Source organism: Lutjanus erythropterus, chromosome 11 (assembly GCF_056507025.1).
Source record: "Lutjanus erythropterus isolate fLutEry1 chromosome 11, fLutEry1.hap2, whole genome shotgun sequence".
NCBI lineage: Eukaryota > Metazoa > Chordata > Actinopteri > Lutjaniformes > Lutjanidae > Lutjanus > Lutjanus erythropterus.
In genome coordinates this window covers 19,212,597-19,232,659 of record NC_139327.1, presented here as the reverse complement: position 1 = coordinate 19,232,659, position 20,063 = coordinate 19,212,597, and the positions used below count along the sequence as shown (strand labels likewise).

Here is a 20,063-nt window from a genome sequence, read left to right as displayed (position 1 = left end):
AACTAAATCTGCACCACAACGTTTACTAGATCTTATTGCTGCTGCCTTATCATAGATCCCACCAGACAAAGGTAGTCCTCGCTGCATTGAACAATTTTTAGCTATGGGCAGAAGAAAAATAACTCACACCAACATATCCCAAGTTAACTTGCTAAAATTAACATACCAGGTGATTTGTTACTAACAGCCTATTTCCAAAAACAGCAGACAAAGAACAACATGGGACTTCCAGCTTGAGTCCTGTTTCACCCTTCCTTAAGTAGGCTTGGGCAGTATCTATTTTTTCATACCATCATACCTTCCTGACGTTTTACCAGGGTATATGTATTACGATGGTATTTGTGTAAAACTTGTGAAAAATGGCTCAGTGTGACTCTTCTCCACTGCAGGCAGCACTCCCTCAAAAAAGCAGAGTTGATCGTCACAGCAATGCTGCTCCCACAGTTGTGAATCAACACACAAGCAGAAGCTTTGCTTTGGTCTTGAGAAGCTGCAGCCTTTATTTACTGACAAATTGAAACTTACACTGCACATTTACTGCCAGACCAATTACCATTAGCTACACTAATCTGACCAATCGGTGGTTCGCAGTGTTTGCTGGCTTACCTTCATCAATGGTCCTAAACCCAAAATTCTCCCAAAAAGGGGCAGAGACAGAGGTCTGGCTGCACACATAATCATTCTGCAATAGTGGTAAAAAAAACAAAAAAAAAAACAATCTGGCTTGTTTGTATTACTCTTAAAAAAAAAAATCACAATTTTCTTGGGCAGCACTAAGTCCAAGATGCAGTGATGGTACCCCTACAAAATCGTGTTGGGAGAGAACTTCTCTCGTGGAACATATATGTGCCAGGAAGCGAGCCCTGGCAATAAAATACAACAACAAAAAAAGATTACAGCTATTAGCTTGTTTACATTTGTACCATTAATGTCCCTGGTGCTAATTTTCAGCAGGTAAAATTGTATCTCGGAGGTCATTGTTGTTTCCCCAAGACTTGAAAATACAGACAGTAGATGCCGCAATGGCAACTAAAACATGTCATCTACCGGTAGGCTTATATCCAGGAAGTACATCCAGTGAGTCAGACTACCAGTACAGAGACTGACCTTTGGTGACAAATGCTGAGCACTACAATATGTCACCTCAATATAGCATCTCCATATCAGTTTAACAGAACAAAGACTGTTTGTATTTTTGATGGTATTAAAAATCATACCATCTGGGTTTTTTAATACCCTGGTATACCTCGACAGCACCCAGGCCTGTTGGGACTAACTACGGTCAGCTGAAAGCTGCAAAGAGCTGTAGAGTTCAGTGTTGATTCACAGTGGGATTGGCAGTACAAGCAACCACGAAAGAGCCATTTGATTCAGTGTTAAAGTCAAAATGGATTTTCAAATCAAGGTTGTAGCTATCTCTAGCCCAATTATTGTATGTGTTCACAAAACCTAGGTTGCATGATAGCAGTGACAGCAAGGGCATTTTTTAGCTAACAGACAGTTGCAATTGTTTTTACAGATGGAAAAAATCCTTTTAAAGTATTTAGTGCAAGGACAGAACAAGCAATTTTTGTCCTCTTCTCAAAAATCTGCTACAGTCTCAACTCAACCTCTTACTTTCCTGTCTCAATATCTCTGTTCTCTCTTTCTATGGATCTGTCTTGACATCAGTCCATATTAACACTAATTCTCTCAGTATTACTGCATGGCACTCCTCTGAGTTTGGCTGCATTGCCAGTGAACATGAATATCTCATCTGGCCTAATGTGAGCCGCCATTCCGCTGGAGGGCTGCATTTTACATTTGCATGGCTTTATCAGGAGTAACCTGCTCCCCTCCTCCCCCCTCAGCCACCATTGAAGCCATTGAAGCCATCGAGCCGCATGATGAGGACAGAGAAGGTAAACCTGTGCTCCACCCTCCACCCCTCTCAACATATTGTCAGGGTTTCCTGCTGCTACAGAGGCCACCTGCCACTTGCAGCTCACACAATAATAACTCCATCAAGTAACATTTCACAGGGCGGTCTCATGCTGGTGTGGCTGGCACTTTACTTTGCAGTACCATCGATTAAAACAGAAATCCAACAACATGATTGGATTTTAAATTTTAGAGATACGGGATGCAGATCCTTTATACAGTGATGAAGGTCACCTTATGCACAATGATGATTTTGTAAGGAACTGTTTTCTAAAGGGAGCACTGAAGAGGGAAAGCATCTCACAACTGGCAGTATTTGCAGGGTGGGAAGCCAGTGAGGGATAATATTCTAGACACTGTTTTAAGTTTAAATGTAGTCAATTAAGTTTTTTAAGCCAATCTAGTACACTCAGGAATTTATTGCTTCGATTGACTACATTTAACATGAACTTTGACTGGACATCCATGTGAAAAGTACTAGATTTTCCTCTTAATACACTCTCATTTCTTGCAGACAGACTTGCAGACTAGAGAAGCTTCACACCAATAATCACTTTAGTGCAGATTTTGAGTATGGTCATTACAAACTGGGAGAAAATAGTGAAAATTCTGAATAAAAAAAGGAATAGCTTATTAAGGCATCAAGATATGTTTATGAAAAAAAAAGTAAAACACTGCAAAGTCAAGTGTTGCTAAGAGATGCATGACTAAAATACTGCATTGTTTTGAGGTTTGGCTTGTAAATGGCCTCCATATGGTTCTTAAAGTGTTGCATGCACAAGAACAAGAAACAGACTGGAGCATCAACATGAAATATGCATCTTGAAGCCTAAGTTCTTCGTGATATGTCTGAGGTAATCATTGCTCACGAACCAAGAAGCTTCAGTATGAGGCAGCGATTTACAGCACTAGCACACATATTCTATTTTTTTTTCTGTTTACACATATAAATTATTTGAAATCAGTTCCAGGATGTTAGACATGTCCATTGCTTCTTGAGAAATGTGTTTGGCTCTTTTCACAATGATGGTAAGTTAATTGAGTCTTAGTTGAATTTTTCTACCATGAGTATACAAAGGACTTTGAGGATATCTTTCTTACTGGATACTGTGATGTGACATGTACAGTGAAGGACCTTTGTAGGTATAGTTTGGATTATTTGATGTGGGGTTGTATGAGGTGCTCATTGATACTGTATTACCTATAGTAGATGTCGGTCTGCACTCCCCCAGTTTGTAGAAGCGGAGAGGGGCAGCAGCACGGAAGCTAAGCGATGAACTGCCGTGGACAGAGTCAGCAACAAAAGGTTTTTTAGCCACTTAAAAAATGTCCACCTAAAAAAAACAATATCGGTTTAAATGTATGCTAATATTTTCACTGCTTTACTTTGCCATTGGACAGACTTTTCTTACCAATGTAATATAAACCAAACATCATTCTCCAAACCAACCAATCACCATAGGCAACGGTCATTTTACATCACAGAACGCAGGAGTCGCTGCCTTGATCCGTTAGCTTGTTTCTTTTATTGTGTGACTTTGGTGTTTTAAAAGGATAGTTTCAATTCACCAAAGTCACACAATAACATAAACAACTAACAGATTGAGGCAGCAGTAGGACAGCAACTTTCGTGTTCTGCAAGGTAAAATGACTGATTTTGCCTATGGAGTATGGTTGGTTTGGTGGGAGTGATATTTGCCTTGTATATCAACGGTTTTCCATTAGAAATTTGGTCTTACTGCAAAGTAAAGTGGTGAAGATGTCCTAAACATAGTGTACACTCGACCTTTTCTAAAATACCTTTTGTTGCTGACCCACAGCAGTTCATTGCTTAGCTTCCATGTAGGTGCCCGTCTCTGCTTCTTCAAACTGGGATATACTGTAGGTAAATCACTGACTATGGATAAGCACTTCATACAACCCAACTTCAAATAATCTTAACTATTCCTTTAAATATGTAAAACAACAGGATATCAGTTTTACTTGATGAAAAACTCTCCTACACACCTATACCAGTTTATATGCATACAGATGGCATGTCAGTGTTGCCTCCTAAAGAGAGTCTTACAACTCATTTTTTATTTATATTTTACAGTGTTTGTGTGTGGCTCAAAGTTTTACAGCTGGTGTGAGAGTCACAAGGAATCTTTGAGGTGTCAAATTGCAGCAGCTTCTACTTTGCTGTGTCACTCTTGTCAGTTGCAGAGATAACTGAATAGCATGCTGGTACTTTGTAACCCTGTAATGTGACATTTTAATGAGTCATACTATACATTTAGTACATTCATTTGTTATGGAAAAAAAGGCTCCTTTGTTTCTACTTGAGATTTACACTTTTGGGGAAATACACAGTATGAGATAATATCAGGAATATTCTGAGATTGTGCCATTACAAGGTGAGTCATATCCCTTTATATCTATTTTCTCCTTTCAGCCATCCGTGGGTTCTCCCCTCAGCACAAGATCACCAGCTTCGAGGAGGCCAAGGGCCTGGACCGCATCAATGAGCGCATGCCACCTCGCAAGGACGGGGTGAACCATGTGGGTCACTCCATGGGGAAGATGAATATGTCTGAGGCAAACGGCACGGATGACAACAGCAACATCCAGTGATGTGCTGTCTGTAAGCCTCAGAACCGTGCTGCTGTCGCGCTGTGCAACCAAGACATTGCCAAATCGGGAATTCAGGCCTCAGAACATAGAAATAAACCAGGCCCACAGACAGACATGAAATCTGCAGCAAATCTAAAATGGGCGGGGGAAAAAAGGTCATTTTTTTCATGACAGTGTGTCATCGCACAGTTGGGGAAGGGGTTCACAGCAGAGGGTGGGGATAAGGAGAGATCAGCGGGGCTGCAGCTCGACTGGTTGAAAGTTGTTTCTGGCTGTTGTTCCCTTTCTCAGTTCAATTACAGACTGAATTGTTGGCGGTTGTGTTGTTCTGAGCACTGACAAACGTCTGCTCCTTCATTACAGGGCCTGACAGAAGACATAATTGCAGTATCCATGCCACACAAATCATTTTACTGTTTCATAAAGTGTTTATTATGAATCACTCACAAATTCACTTCATGAGGAGACTAATCTTACATGTTTACCTACTTGTGTTGCTAGTATTAACACACCACTTTGTGAGAGATAAAGCAAAAAGAAATGATGCAAAATGCGTACCTCTTCAAACTTGCAGTGCAATCTTACCAGTGGACTTAAATTTATTGATTTACCTTGTAGTAAGATGCTGCGAGGGAATGAGGGCAGGGTGCTCACGTGTGCTCACAGCTCCAGCCTGACCACCAAAGCCACTGCAGCCCAAACTCCATCTTTGGTATGTCTCACTAGCAGTGCTGCTCCTTTCCACACCTCCCTCATTATCAGTCATCTCCTAGCAGGAACTTACTTGGAGGGGATGAGGTTAGAAAAGTAGGGGAGGTGGTGAAAGGAGCATTGGGAAAGATTGGCTCCACTGGCTACTGTAGATACCTCAGCACCCAGATTCAATATCTGAAAACTATCCCATATGATAATGCAACTTCATCACCATCTGTAGGTGAATATCAAAGAGGTGTATTCTGATCCAGATCATCCTTAAAGTTATTTTCCACCCCTCCATTAAATATTTAAGTCACATCAGAGAAGCAAGGCATTCGATCAAGCTATACCTCACACATGTCGTGCAATTCACCTTATGGAAAGTATACAGTTGAGCATCCTCTGCCGAAGGAGGCTCTCAATCGTGTTTTTTCTCATCTCTTCTGCATCGACTTTGAGCAGCAACACAGCAGCATTAACGCCAATATCTGGACCACAGAGGAGTAAAGAAGAAGAAGTGATTTCGCACATTGGGACATGCCCTGCTGTCACACACTACCTGATCATTTCTCACCTGCTCGTCGCTAAAGAGAAAGTAAAAGAATACATGCAGTCACTCCAGAATACATTAGAGCCCTTTGAGTTTTTGCACTTTTTGCTGTGCTGCAAATTCAATGAGATTTTATGCCTAAGAGCCACACAAAGTTCTATATCAGAGTGGGAAGGAAATTCTACAAATTTGTGAGTGCACACTGTTGAAATATTATTTAACAACCGCACACGATTGTGTCATTTGGAATAAGCAGGCTTGCAGCCATCGTGAAATTTATTTAAAGGGATAGTTCAGATTATTTGATGTAGGGTTGTATGAGGCACTTATCCATAGTCAGTGTATCAGCTACAGTAGATGCCGGTTGGCACACGTCCCAGTTAGGAGAAGCAGAGAGAAGTACTGGCATGGAAGTTATTCAATGACCTGCTTTGGACACGGTCAGCAATAAAAGGTATTTTCATCACTTAAGAAATCAATTTCAATGTAAGTGTATGCTATATTTAGAATGTTTTCACTGTTTTACTTTGCCATCAGACAGCTTTTCCAGTGGGAAGCCACTTTTATATCAGCCAAAAATTGTTTTCTCCAAACCAACCCAACTCGATAGGCAAAATTAGTCATTTTACTTTGCAGAAAACGGGAGTTGCAGGTCTATCACTGCCTCTACTGGTTTGTTCTGTTCTGCGTTTTGAAAAAATAGTTTGGATTCACCCAAGTCAAACAATAACACAAACAATCTAACTGATTGAGGCAGCACTACGTTGCTTAGCTTCTGTGCTGGTGCCTGTGCTTCTCCTAACTGAGGAAACGTAGACTAACATCTGCTGAGGTAATACATGACTATCAGTAATTATCTCATACAGCCCCTCTTCAAATAATCCAAAATATTCCTTGAAGGGATTTGAGGAATGCATCCTGACCAGAATTAAGCAAATTACTGCTACTTTTTGGAACAAATGGGATATCCTTATCAATGAAATTGTTCATAGATTAATTTAATGTTATCAGAAGTACTTTCCACATGAAATCTGAGCACAGATTTGGTTTATGAATCCATCCATATTGCATCTACATGTGTTAATCATATATCATTTCTTGTTTTTCAATCAAAATGTTCTAATCTAATCTAAATCTAAAGTGAACCCACACTGTGATCCAAATAAAAACATAATTTCCCATGTCCAAATATTGTTTCGGAATACTTTGATGGCTAATCCATTTGTATCCTAAAATCCCATGTTGCACTGAAGGAGTCTTTTTGACTGATAGAAGAAGAGCAAAATTTAAAAATAAGAAACGTTATGGTTCTTTCAAAATAAATAATTTGGGAACGGCTATACCAGTGAAGCTCCAACCTCAAGCGAAACATACTATCACATAAATTTCTAGAATTTCCTTTCATACATTAATATTTTTTCTACTTTATATTTCATCTTTCTATTTAATGATAAAGGTATGTGAAATAAAGATGGACAAAAAGTGATTTTTAACACAGCATCTATGGTACGGAACGCATCAATGCATGCAATTAAGTTCCTAATTGTTATGTGAGATTATAATTGTGATAGTTGTGTTTCAAATAGTAAACTTGAATTATTTTATTTTTGAAATATATTTGTAGTTTTATTTGTCTTGTTTTATAAATTTTATAAATAGGCTTCCTTTGATTGTTTTTGTCCATTTTTTCATTCTGTTATTTATTACCACTGCTTTTAATTTTATATTGATTTACTGTATGCAGAGATGCCCTTCTAAGGTGTGAAGCCTTGTGTTTATTTTGTTTTTCTGTTGTACTGATGTACAGAAACTGTTCAATAGTGTGAATGAATATAATCTCAGTGAAAAGCAACTTTCAGGCTGCCAAAGCATGATAGCATGGTTTTCAGATGTAAATGAAATGGACACAAAGAAAATCATGTGTCGCACTTACGTTTAACAGGAAACATTGTACTCTGGTTATATTTACTGCTGATATTATTATTGTTACAATTTAGCTTATGGTTATTTTCCTTCCTCTGTTTCTGGTTCTTGTATGGTCTACATGCATATTTCAACGAACAAATATAATGGATTTTATCTTGCAACATTTTTTATTATCTATGGAAATATGTTTTCGCATTTGACTTCCTAAATGATAACACACATTGTAAGCATGCCCTATGGGACAAATCACATTTTTTTACTCTTGAATAAAATATGCATGAACAAAATGTGTTAGTTTCTAACTAACTGATGAAACTATTAACACTATTTTTATCTTTCACCCTGATGACACCCACATACAAACCCACAGCTTGTCACTGATATAGCCATCATGATAGTACTACACTTAAAGTTGATTTCTGTATCAGAGTCATCACTAAAGTATCTTATATCTAACTAAATATGGCTGTGCACCTTGCCCTTACCTCCTTTGTAGCTCCCATATTTCATGGCCATCATCTGGTGCCTTATCATTGCAGCCTCAGTTGAATTTGAACAATAAATGCCAAGCGCAAAGTGGTAGGTCTGGCGCACGGACTGTGCGTCTCCTTGTGCACCTCTGAAACAGCTGTGCCAATCATAAAAGTTCAGCAAACGGAAAGGTTTACCTCAGAATATGTCATATCTTTGGTTCAGAGAGTCATGATGTGAACACATGCGCTCAATGAATGAATGGCCAGTATGGTAGGAAATGGCCACCTACATCAAGTCTTGGGGGAACATGCATTCTAACAGATGCACACTCTGCAGATATAACTGAGAATAACCAGCTGATAATTATTGAGCTTCTAGAACAATGGTCTTAAACTGAACATGTTGGAACCTGTATAAACTTTAGGTTAGTTGTGTAATCAGAGTGTGTAAGTGTTTCACAATTTTCTGTAAATTTGTCTTTTAAATGCACAAACACCATATGTGTACGTTGTGGCACAGTTCAAACAGCATAAAAAATAAGTAATTTGCCTGTCGCCATACACTACCATTCATATATTTTTTTAAATTTATGTACCATGGGGCACAATGTAAGAGGTGTAACTGAGGCACTCTATCATACTTCCCTGGTTTAACCTACAATGCATCATATCAATGAGATCATCATGTTTGCACTATTTGAGAATTTTCAGCTTGTTATTTTAGAGTAAATATGTTTATCGAGATATATATTTTATATTGTGGAATTTCCTAAAAATGTCAAGGTATTGTTCATTAGCCATATTGCCATGCTCTAGAATTTAGTGGCATCTAGCGGAGACCTGGCAGATTGAAGACACCTCACCTTACCCTCCCCTTTCAAGCACGGACGTCTGTTCTGGTCTACTGTAGAAATAGCAGCACAACATGGAGGCCTCCAAGGAAGAGAAGCTGCGCCCCTTACAGATATACACAGCTCTTTCTAGGTTAACAAAAACACAAAATCTTATTTTCAGGTGAGTATACACTGATATAATGAAAACATGCTTAAGAATGTTATATTCAATTTCTGCCATATTCTGCCAATAAATACCAGTAAATCTCACCACACTGGACCTTTAAATGTCCTGTCAAGATCATATGCCAAACTGTAACACAGATGAAGACAGTCTGCCATTTTATGCAATGTTTCCATAATCTATGTTCACTAAATATGCATTTTGTTTGACTTTAAAATAGCAAAACTAAAAATATCTTGTACATACCTGTTGTCTTCTCATTCTGCCACTGCTGTCAAAGGCACCAATGTACCACTTGATGGAAAAACTAAAAAGATCATTTAAAATTATTTTATTAAAAAAAAAAAAAAAAAAAAAAAAAGAAGAAGAGCAGACGTTTTGGTCACAAAAAACTTTCTCAAGAAGGGGGGGGGGTGTGATCCCCGCACCACAAAAGAGACCAAGCAAATTGTCTGCGTGTGGCCATCTACTCATACACTGAAAAGATAAAACACCAAATTTTCAATTTTGTACATTGTTGTCCCTCATATGCACTTGAATGCATCACAAGCAAGTATTGGAGAGAGATCTTGAATGCAGCAGCAGCATCACCTTACACCTGCTGATGTTACTCAACCCTCTGGGTTTTCTGAGGACCGTTACGTAACAGACCGGAAAAGTGATGGATATTTAACGCTATATATGAATAAAAAAATAACTGCCACAATTATTAACAAACAGAATTAATTTAGAAAAGCATTTTGACTTAACATCACGGGCGGTTGGTTTTCTTCACATGCAGAAGCTTCTACTTCAACTTGACAGGATGTGACGTCGCTTTTGCTTCACCGCCTCCTCCTGTCCATCGCAGTTTAGGGGGTCCTGTGTAATTTCTTAGGGTGGCCCTTTAAACACTGCCTCAAACAAAAACAGTCCGCATTTCAGGTTTTCGGCTTAAAATGGCCTCTCTGCAGGACTGTTTGCAGCCTGACAGCAACCGCTATCGTCTGAGACTCGGACACTGACTGCGGGCTCGCCGACGCCTGGCTAACCTTACGCAGCTAATCGGCTATCTACGGTTAACGTTAGCTGTAACGGCTCGTCTTACCATATGATACTGACGCACATTGCAAAGGGACAAACCACTAGAGACTGCGACAGAAATAACCCCGAAACGCTGAAATGGACAAAGAAGAAGCAGACCGGCTGATAGAGAAGGCGAAGCTGTGTTTACGGTCCGGACGAAAAGATCGGGCGCTGCAGCTGCTGTATGAAGCCCAGAATATTTACCCCAGCACCCGGGCCAGAGGTAAAATTAGCTGACGCACATTCTGCAGTGACACTAGCTAACTGTGCACAACTAGCTAACTTATCTTAGTCTTTTAGCTAACTGTAAAAAATGTATATTCAGGTTTCAGGATAGGTGTACAGAAATGCTATTTTATATGGGGTCAAAATTTAGCTAACTAGCTAGCTTTCATACTTAAAATCTGTGCAGGTTACATACTGAAATATAGGGCTTTTAAAGGCTCCCTCCCCCCTTACAGACAGACAGCACTGTGAGATCTGACTGTGCTTCCAGTTGCTTTACCTTGCTTTTGCAGTAATGACATCATAACCAGTATAATTTAGCCGTCATAGATATGTTTTAGCTCTTTTGACTAAGCGTGCTTAAGGCAGTTAGTCTAAATGCCACAAGATCTACCTTACAGCAGCTTGTATTTAATTGCACATATTGTGCAAGGAGTGAAAAACTTGTTGTGCTGTGTTAGTGTCACTCTGCTCGTACACAAATACAAACGACAAACCTGAAAGAATTAGTGGTGGAACATGAGCAGATGCTTTCATACAATCCACAAGTCACTGAGTGGTCTGAGTATGAAAATGATATGAATCACATACTATAATCTTCAACTTTACCGCCAGTTATCATCTATGGGAGTTTTTGGAGCAATGTGTTTCGGAAAAATTGTGTCCATCCCTACAACAGAGTTGTATATATTCTATAGCCACATTTCCACACAAAGTAGCCAGAACTTTTGGTCCCAGGAACTACTTTTAAAGGAGCTAAAAGGTTCATTCAGCTTGTTGTTGTCTGCATGTCCACATGGTCTAAAGACCTGTGAAGATTTGGCAAAACTGTGGAAACATGGTTTATGTCAGGGAGCATTGATGGTGTTCTGGAGGCTTGTGGTGGCCACAACCCTTACTAAGATACTAAATATTGTTTTTTAATTTGTCATCAATCTCTATGTTCTATACAGATTCTATATAATAATAATATCACTTTTTTTTTTTATCAAATACCTCAATATTGATATTGCAACAACATTGTAGGCATGACTATTGATGCTTTCACAAAATATTAACCCAGAGATTTTAATGGTTTTTTTTTTAATATAAATTATCATAAGTAATGAGGAGATCATGACTAAGTGGGTAAAGGCAAATATTAGAACAGCTAGAACAGTCTGATAATAATATTGATATATTGACCAGTCCTAACCTTGTAAAGCAGCTGGATTCACAAGATGAGAAGAGAATTGCAAGATCCCCTGCTCTGATTTGCCTGCCCAGAATATATAGCACAGGGGTGGTTACTGCAGTAATGCCAAATTTCTACCTGTGGACACATTGCTGCCGTATGGCACATACCATGATATCACCCAACCCAGGCATATAGATTTGTGTTGGCCAGTAACCATAATTTCCATTGTGATTTTGACTAAACTGTTCTGAGCTGTCAGTTAACTTCAGACTCTATGTTGTTGTTTATAGTGCTGATAGATGCCATAGTAAGGAATGGAGGCACTGCTGCTCCAGAGGCAAACCACGTACCCCCACCATCAGGCTGGAGAGATGAGGACATTCGAAACAATGAAACAAGTACAGCAAGTAGTGATGAAAAGAAGAGCTACACCGAAGATCAACGGCAGGGTGTTCAAAGGTGCACAGAGTCTCTTCACCTCTGTTATATTAGTTTCTCAAACTGTTATACAGTGACAGACTGACGCCTGCCATTGTTACTCCTCATATAACTCTGGCTATGTCACATGAGGAAACCTGGCTAATGGTTATACACTGGTTAAAATATAGCATTGAATGTTGGATGGAACGCTCTGTAAATGTGCATGTAACCAACTGTAGAAGGGTCTTACACACTTAATAACTTCATATGAGTTTGAGAGAGATTACCTCTTTTAGCTTTGAAATCCAGGCTTGAGTTTTGACATCCGTTATGTTGTGTTATTGCAGGATAAAGAATTGTAAGGACTTTTATGAAATCCTTGGTGTTTCCAAAAATGCCAGTGATGAAGATTTAAAGAAGGCATACAGGAAGTTGGCCCTCAAGTTTCACCCCGACAAGAACTTTGCTCCAGGAGCCACAGATGCTTTCAAAGGTACAAATTCAGCAGACCATTACCATTGTTATGGTATCTAACAGAAAGAAAAATCTTTTTTTGTGGGACTGATGGTTTTAACTCTATTTCTAAGCACTGCTATTGCCTCTACTGATCCCACAACAGACATTTGAGTTCATGGTCAGGTCAAGAACAGCACCCTCATGCTAGTATTGTTGTGTTTATAGACTTAAGCTTTCAGCAGAGTAGAGCTTGAAGCTGGGTCTTCCAGCTGTACCAGTTTCAGTTAAGTTTAGAAATTCTGTGAGCTGTTTCTATTAATTTCAATAGTTTTCAAACACCAGGAGAGCACGGGAGAGTTGCATGTGAAGTGCAGAGGCAGGGGTATGAGATGAAAGGGACAGGTACATGCCAGTGTTTTAAAAACAACTGAAAGTTAGTTGCTGTAGTTTTGTCCACTGATTCATTCAACAACAGCATCAGCAGTTACAGGCAGCAGTAATTGACTGTGACAAGCAGCTCATGGAGGCAATTTCTGTTCGTTAAAGGCCATAACACCCAATTACCACAATTTAAAAAATAGCACTCCTTCCTCAGTCAAATCTGAACACACAGACATGACACACATATTTTTAGATTCAGTGCAACTTTCTGAGAACTTTTGGGGATAAACACCCATCAATCATCGAAGACAGAACTACATTTTTAAGTTTCCTTCAGTATCAAAGTAATCCAATGATAGCTGTCTGTACATCATGCAAACATGAGCTGCTAATAATAAATTCAGCATACTTACACTGATGCCAAAATGTTCACAAATATAGGCTAAGAAAATGAGTTGTTGACTTGTAGACTGAGTTGTAGCCCACAGCTAGCTAACTCAATGTTTACATCCCCCAAAACAAAATAACAGGGAAGGGGTGAATATACCTGTATTTTATTTTGTAGGTTGCTTCCCAGCAAAGTTGCATAGTGGTACAAAGTGGGAATGACAGAGGCAACACTCACCCCATTACAAGTCAGTGTAGCATCAAAGTGGTTTTAAAGCTGTTCTTGTAAGGCAGAATGGTTACATAATGTTGTTTTAATGTGTGCCATGATCAAATGTTTCCCTCCTCCCCCAACAGCAATAGGCAATGCGTATGCAGTGCTGAGCAATCCAGAGAAGAGGCAGCAGTATGATCAATATGGAGATCAATCCACAGCTCCAAATGCACCCCAACACTCCAGCCACAGTCGCCATGGATACTACCGAAACTTCCACAGAGACTTTGAGGCCGACATTTCACCTGAGGAGCTCTTTAACATTTTCTTTGGTGGAAGGTTTCCCACAGGTGAGGTGCTGTGTACAAGTGTTAGGTTGGATAAAATGTTCATCAAAAAATCAATATCAGTTTAAGTGTATGCTGTGTTCACAATATTTTGACTGCTTTACTTTGCTGTCAGACAGCCTTTTTACAATGGAAAACCACTGCTACACAAAGCACATATCACTCTCTCCAAACTAACCAAATGCCATAGGCAAAATCAGTAATTTTACCTTGCAGCGCATGGGAGATGCTGTTGTGTTTGTGTTATTGTGTGACTTTGGTGAATCAAAACTATCCTTTTAAAGCACCAAAGTGATGCAATAACACATACAAACTAACAGAGTAGGGCAGCAGCAGACTAGCGACTCCTGTGATCCCTAAAATAAAATTGCTGATAAAGCAGTGAAAATATTCTAAATATAGTGTGGACTTAAAGTACAGATTTTTAAGTGCCTAAAATACCTTTTGTTGCTGACCCCACCTACTGCAGTTAATTGCTTAGCTTTTGTGCTGGTAATACAAGAAGAACCTCATACAACCCTGCATAAAATAATCTGAATTGTCCCTTTAAGAAGAAACTGTTTAAGGTGTGTCATCAAAGAAATTCATAACCCAAGATCTGATATCACTCAGTTTTGTTTATTATTGTTTTTGTTAGTTATAATTCAGAAATTTTATCTACCGTCTTATTGTGGAAGTGTAGATGCTACAGAACTATGTGTGTCTGTCTTCAGGAAATATTCACGTGTACACCAACCAGGGAGCCTCCTACTCTCAGTTCTATCAGCCTCGTCGTCGACGTGCTTATGAGAGGCGCGAGGAGGTGGTGGAGGAAAACCAGAGTCAGGTCAGTGACTCACAAAACATAAGGACAAATCTCTGTTAACCAAACACAGTATTATGCTGTGCTCTATGTAGACATGGCCTTATTGTAATCATTAACATGCAATGGAGCATCAGAGCAAAATGGATACATTTTTAACAAGGCTGCTGTCCCCATAATGTTTGACTTCATGTCAAAAATTTACTTTCCTCATAACTGAAGTGGCTTTATTGCCTTGGATGATCGTGGTTTGCTTCAGAGACACTTAAGTCCTGTGCTGGCATGAGTACAGTGTATCAGTGCAGCCTACATGCAGCATTATGTGCTTTGTAATCTGTGCTGATTTTATCTTCTCACAGAACACCTTCACAGCGTTCCTGCAGCTTCTTCCTGTGCTGGTGCTAATCCTCATATCAGTGTTTACTCAGATGATGGCCACTAACCCGCCCTACAGTCTCTTCTATAAGCCGTGAGTCTGTCTGTTGCACCATCAACCTCACCACAGCAACATTTTAACAAATCACTGGGTTCCACCGTAGGTGACGCCGTAATTTCATTGAATACATTTTAATGGTGTGTTTGGGTTTCAGGGCCATGGGGCTGGTGGTGTCCAGGGAAACGCAGCACATGGGTGTACCATACTACGTGGATAAAAGTTTTGAGAAGGAATACCGCGGAGCTGCGCTCGAAGAGCTTGAGAAAACCATTGAGAGCGACTATATCGAACATCTGCAGAATAGTTGCTGGAAAGAGAAACAGCAGAGTAAGCAAAGTTGATTTAACTAGGAAGTCTGTTTTAGTGAAAGTTATCACCGATTTTGATAAAGTTCAAATCTAATTTCATATCAAGTCTTTCATATTTTTTTTGCTGTGACGAAAGCAGACTCTCAAATTTATATTGCATTCAGTTGGTCACTGTAAAGGAAGTGTGGCATTTTGGGAAATAAGCTTCAGGGATGCAAACAACTTTTTTTATGGGTGTGGTATGGGGGTATGGGTGTCCTCCTTAAAGGTGTCGTCAGGCTGAGTCAGGTGGTCCTATGCTTGATAGGACCCCAGTTACACAATGGTGCTATGTCCCCCTTGTAATGAATGTTTACAAAGAGAATAAAGTAGAACTATCCCTTTAGTCTTAAAAAGAGAAAAAAATACCAGTGAAGTGTTAGAACAGCAGTCAGGTGTTCTCTGCTCCATATGTTTGATGCTGGCAAAGTTACAGTAAAGTTACGTTGATGTGTTCGCTTGCGGTGCACCTCTCTCTGTGTGTCTTGCTTAGCTAGCGGTAGCTGGTCAGTGCATCTCTTGGTCTGTCTGTGTTTTTCTCTGTGTTCTGTGACTTCCTGCCTGACAAAAGTGAGACTCAGACAGCTATTTATGCTTGATAAATGCCAATGGCCAACGGTCTTATAAAACTGCAGCTCAAAAAAGATAAATGCATTGCACATGAACATGTGTTCATATATGTGCATGCAAAAAATAAAACTTGAATCATATTTGATTATAGTTATATGTTGGCAAAATACACAGGAAGCCCAATTCTCCTTTACAAAAATTCACTGCATGTTTATAGTCACAATGGCAAATGGATTAAAATATACAATAATGAAGATAAGTGTATATGATGGATTACTGAAATTAGAATGCATCGGAAACACTTTTCTTTTGGAAAGCCTGTAAATTCAAAATACGTAGTGGTAAAAGATCACAATCTGAGTCTGGGATCACACATAGTTACACAGATGTACAACTGAAGTGACAAAGAGTAAATAACATTTAAATAATATACAGAACAAACTTACAGATTATGCATTTATAAGAGTTTTTGTCTCACTCTTTCCCTCCAGATCTCTGGATATATAAATAGTTCATTTGATTCTCTCCCTCCCTTTGTGGATTTTTTGATTGAAATACATTATTTCCCTGTGGTTAGTTTATGATTATTTGGCTAAAGATTTTTCTATCAATCTTTCATATGGCTTAACATAATCTCTCCTTCACTGCCACCAACACAACCGCACGTTACAGCAGATCACCCTTGTTTTAATCTTTCAAAATGACGCACAGCCTTTGTTTTCCATCACTGTTAAAAAAAAATCTGTTAATAATGGAAAATATTCAGTTAACCTGTGTTGGGAGCAATTACACATTAACTTCCTGGAGTCTCTGCTGGTTGCCTGGCAACTGATCCTACCCAAGAAATAGTCCAGCACATAACCCTCAGTAAAACAGTGAATTCACTTTTTTTCCCTTCAAGATAACTACCAAGATATATTGATTTTTAGAGATGCTGGTGGTGGATTTTGTAGTTGTTTCCACCTGTTTTCTATCTGTATGCTAAGCTAACCAGCTGTAGCTTGTATTTACCACACAGATGTAAGAGCAATATTGATCTTTTCATCTCTCTGCCACAAAGCAAATAAGTATATTTCCCCAAAGCTCTTGCTCTTGCTATTCCTTTCAGTGTGAAAAACTATTATAAATAGCTTTGATACATCTTTCTTTTGTCTTTGTGTTCTCCTTTTCAGAGTCGGACTTGGCAAACCTGGGACAGTTGTACCGAGACGAACGGTTAAAGCAGAAGGCAGAGTCGATGAGGCTGGACAACTGTGAGAAACTGCATCGATTGGTTGGCCGTCAGAGAGGAAAATGAGGACTGTTTGAGAGGAGAACACAGTTTCTTTACAGACTTTACAATAATACATTTTACTGAAGTGTGTAATTGATCCAATCTGGCCACTTTGTAAAGAAATCTCTTTTAGGTACAGCGCAGCCAGTGGGAGATAGTGCCACTGGAAACAATGTGCCTTCTCTCCTCTTCGATGGTAGGAAGTAAGAGTTGCATGTTCACTGCTGTTGCTGCAGCAGCATCAAGTGCAGACTCACTGTGCCGGTGTGTATAAGATGTGTCAGAGCCTTTAAACTTTCTTATAGAAATGGCATGACATATGGGGTCTCCCTTTGGGGTTATGAAGGCAGTTGTATGTTCACACATACATGTTTAGGTTTTGTAGTTTATCTGTATTTATTTTCTTGAATGTTTTTGTGTCCTGGCTGAAATTTTAGGTGTATTTATTTAATAGTTAATGAGTGTGAATGTTACTTGAGTATCTTGGCTCATGTTTTTTTTTCTGTAGGAAGTAATTAAGTCTTTGGACAAATCTCAGAGCTTCTGTCCTGTGAAATGACAGAGGACATTTTATTTATTATTAAAACAGACAAATCAAACATTAGAAATGATATTAGAAATGACTTAAACATCTATACTGTGGTTAATCAGACAATTTGGCCTCTGGCACTGTAGCAGGAGGAGGCGCAGTAGACTAAAATTTTACAAAACACATTTTTCTGACTTAATGTGCTTATTACACAAAAGAAAAATGTCCTTGCCAAAAATGAGTTGTGTCCTACAGTAGATCTTCCTGCTCCCTGCACTACTGCTTGCATCTTGTTTTGTGTCTTTGTCGCATTGCTCATTAAGCTTCTGCCATTCAGGAATCAGTGTTTTAGCCAAAGGCATAATGTTTGAGGTTTAAGTATGAGGAATGACTGTTGGAAAAAAAAAAAAAAAAAGGCTATGTTTTGAATAAGTAATTTTGATTTGTCACAAGCAGGAAGTCCACTTGAACCAAGAAGCCCACTCACAAGTCTGCACAGTGTTATGTGTCCGTAAGATAGCTGGGGCCTAAATGGCATGCAGTACCTTCTAAACCTTCCTAAACCATGCACAAGCTGAAAGCTGCTGAAGCCAAGAACAGCTGTGCTCGCAAATATTTTTTAATGCCGTTATCTCAAGATCACAAGTGGATTTTTTATTCAATTTTTGGCTAGATTATGCACGGGCCAGAGTTTTTCAATAGCTGACCCATTATGAGAGCTACTCTGCACTGCCCAAGTCATCTTGAAATATGCGTTAATCAACAACCAGAACTCGACCTGACTTGGAAACTATCAAACAGTGCGCTGCAGTAGCACAGTTGTGAGGGCTGATCCTGCTGCTAGGAGCAGCTGCTATCAGAGCGATTTTTCTCTCTCTGACACACACACACACACAACTTGACGGGGAATTTTAACAAACTAGTAGCCTATATTAGTAGGTCCAATCGGTTGAAGCTTCAAATATTTGATATTGATTACTACCAAAGCTCCACAGTCCAAAAAAACTTTCAGGACAACCCTGCTGTTACCACAACAAAACAAATGGTCGTTTCCTCTTTTTACAATGTTTATCAAAGATAAGGAGCGTGACGCCAGCATGCACAGATGGCATCTTGACAACTGTAGCAACCGATTTAAGCTGACAGTGTTGCATCAAGGAGGACCCATTATTGATCAATGCATCAGACTGTACCTCAATCAAGGTCTAAGGCAGGCAGAGACTCCTTAAGGGAAACTTCATTAGTGACCAGATAAGGGGCCCAGGTCATCTTCAGGGTTACTGAATGATGGAGGGGTGCAGATTAGCTGTATTAGCTGTTCCTGCTCCCATTCACTCGTGACCAGTCATTTCAGTTGTTTTCTTATGATAAATTATCTGGTTATTGAGAAATTGGCCTTTTGATTTCTGGAGATAATGGGGTAAAAGATCCTGTTATCACAAGAAAATGAGCCTGAGATAACAAAATAATTAACTCTTGAAGTAACGTTTTTTTTTTTTTTTAAATAATTCCAAGCACAGCCATTCTCAGCTTCTGTATAAATAATTGTGTTCTCAGAAAAATGATCTTCAGCCCATATATGAACTGTTTTATGAATACTTCACACTTTTAATTTACATTGACGTTTTATAAAGAAGATGCGTTTGTTTTGAAAATGTCATCTTAAACAGAAAAAAAACAGTTTAAACCCTGTTTAAAAGTTCTGTTAGATATCTGTGGACATGAACAACTTTTCCCACATTTAGGAACCAGAGTTGTGACTTTTCCGGTCAGGTCTTGTTATGAGTAGGACGCTAACTTTGTGGAGCTGTCAGCTTTTAATTCTTTCAACCAAACCCAGACCATTCAAACCCTATAGTCATTGATACTCGTTGGTGTGCACTAAGACTGCCAAACTGCCTTAGCTGTTCTCATACTTGTGACATATTCAGGTTCATCTCAAGCACTTTTAAGTTCATATTTAACCCTGTGTTCCATATTGTTACTGTTGCATGCACCCTAGTGAGAGAGTGTTTTATTAGTTACATATTTATTATTTTGTGGCGAACACATCTTCATGACTACTGACACAGTAAATTATTAGAATATTCAGGTCCTCGCTGTGAGTCACAAACATGTCAAACCTTTACTGTGATACACAAAAATCAGGTTTTGGTATCAGTCAGTGTGGTAGTACACTTGAGCAACATGTTTTCAGCCAAAAACACCAGAAAATTAAAGATGTAACCAGAATATGTTT

At 39.1% G+C, this 20,063-nt stretch overlaps 2 protein-coding genes across 4 annotated transcripts in view; both read left to right on the top strand.

The window, feature by feature from the left end:
• The window catches only part of ppp3ca (protein phosphatase 3, catalytic subunit, alpha isozyme), a 44,688-nt gene extending 36,696 nt beyond the window's left edge, over positions 1-7,992 (top strand). Inside the window, exons 13-14 of one of the 2 annotated variants that reach the window (XM_084731163.1) lie at positions 1,851-1,901; positions 4,355-7,992. In XM_084731163.1, the coding sequence (XP_084587289.1) occupies positions 1,851-1,901; positions 4,355-4,533 (230 nt within the window). In that variant the 3' untranslated portion in view covers positions 4,534-7,992. The remainder of the gene's footprint in view (positions 1-1,850; positions 1,902-4,354) is intronic. The other variant, XM_084731164.1, reaches the window with a different exon arrangement.
• Positions 7,993-10,004: 2,012 nt separating this feature from the next.
• Positions 10,005-17,903, top strand: dnajc18 (DnaJ (Hsp40) homolog, subfamily C, member 18). Of its 2 annotated transcripts, XM_084731161.1 has the most exons (8): positions 10,006-10,483; positions 11,953-12,121; positions 12,430-12,575; positions 13,664-13,870; positions 14,581-14,693; positions 15,029-15,138; positions 15,260-15,432; positions 17,195-17,903. In XM_084731161.1, the coding sequence occupies exons 1-8, from the start codon at positions 10,357-10,359 to the stop codon at positions 17,317-17,319; spliced, it is 1,170 nt and encodes a 389-aa protein (XP_084587287.1). In that variant the 5' UTR covers positions 10,006-10,356; the 3' UTR covers positions 17,320-17,903. The 2 variants fall into 2 exon arrangements, with proteins under 2 accessions (XP_084587288.1, XP_084587287.1); XM_084731162.1 differs by lacking the exon at positions 15,260-15,432 and having other exon boundaries at positions 10,005-10,483.
• Positions 17,904-20,063: the final 2,160 nt, after the last annotated feature.

Coding starts and splice junctions, on each gene's coding strand:
- dnajc18 (XM_084731161.1), top strand. CDS start 10,357: ATGGACAAAGAAGAAGCAGACCGGCTGATAGAGAAGGCGAAGCTGTGT. Junction 10,484..11,952: donor CCCCAGCACCCGGGCCAGAG/GTAAAATTAGCT, acceptor TGTTGTTTATAG/TGCTGATAGATGCCATAGTA. Junction 12,122..12,429: donor CAACGGCAGGGTGTTCAAAG/GTGCACAGAGTC, acceptor GTGTTATTGCAG/GATAAAGAATTGTAAGGACT.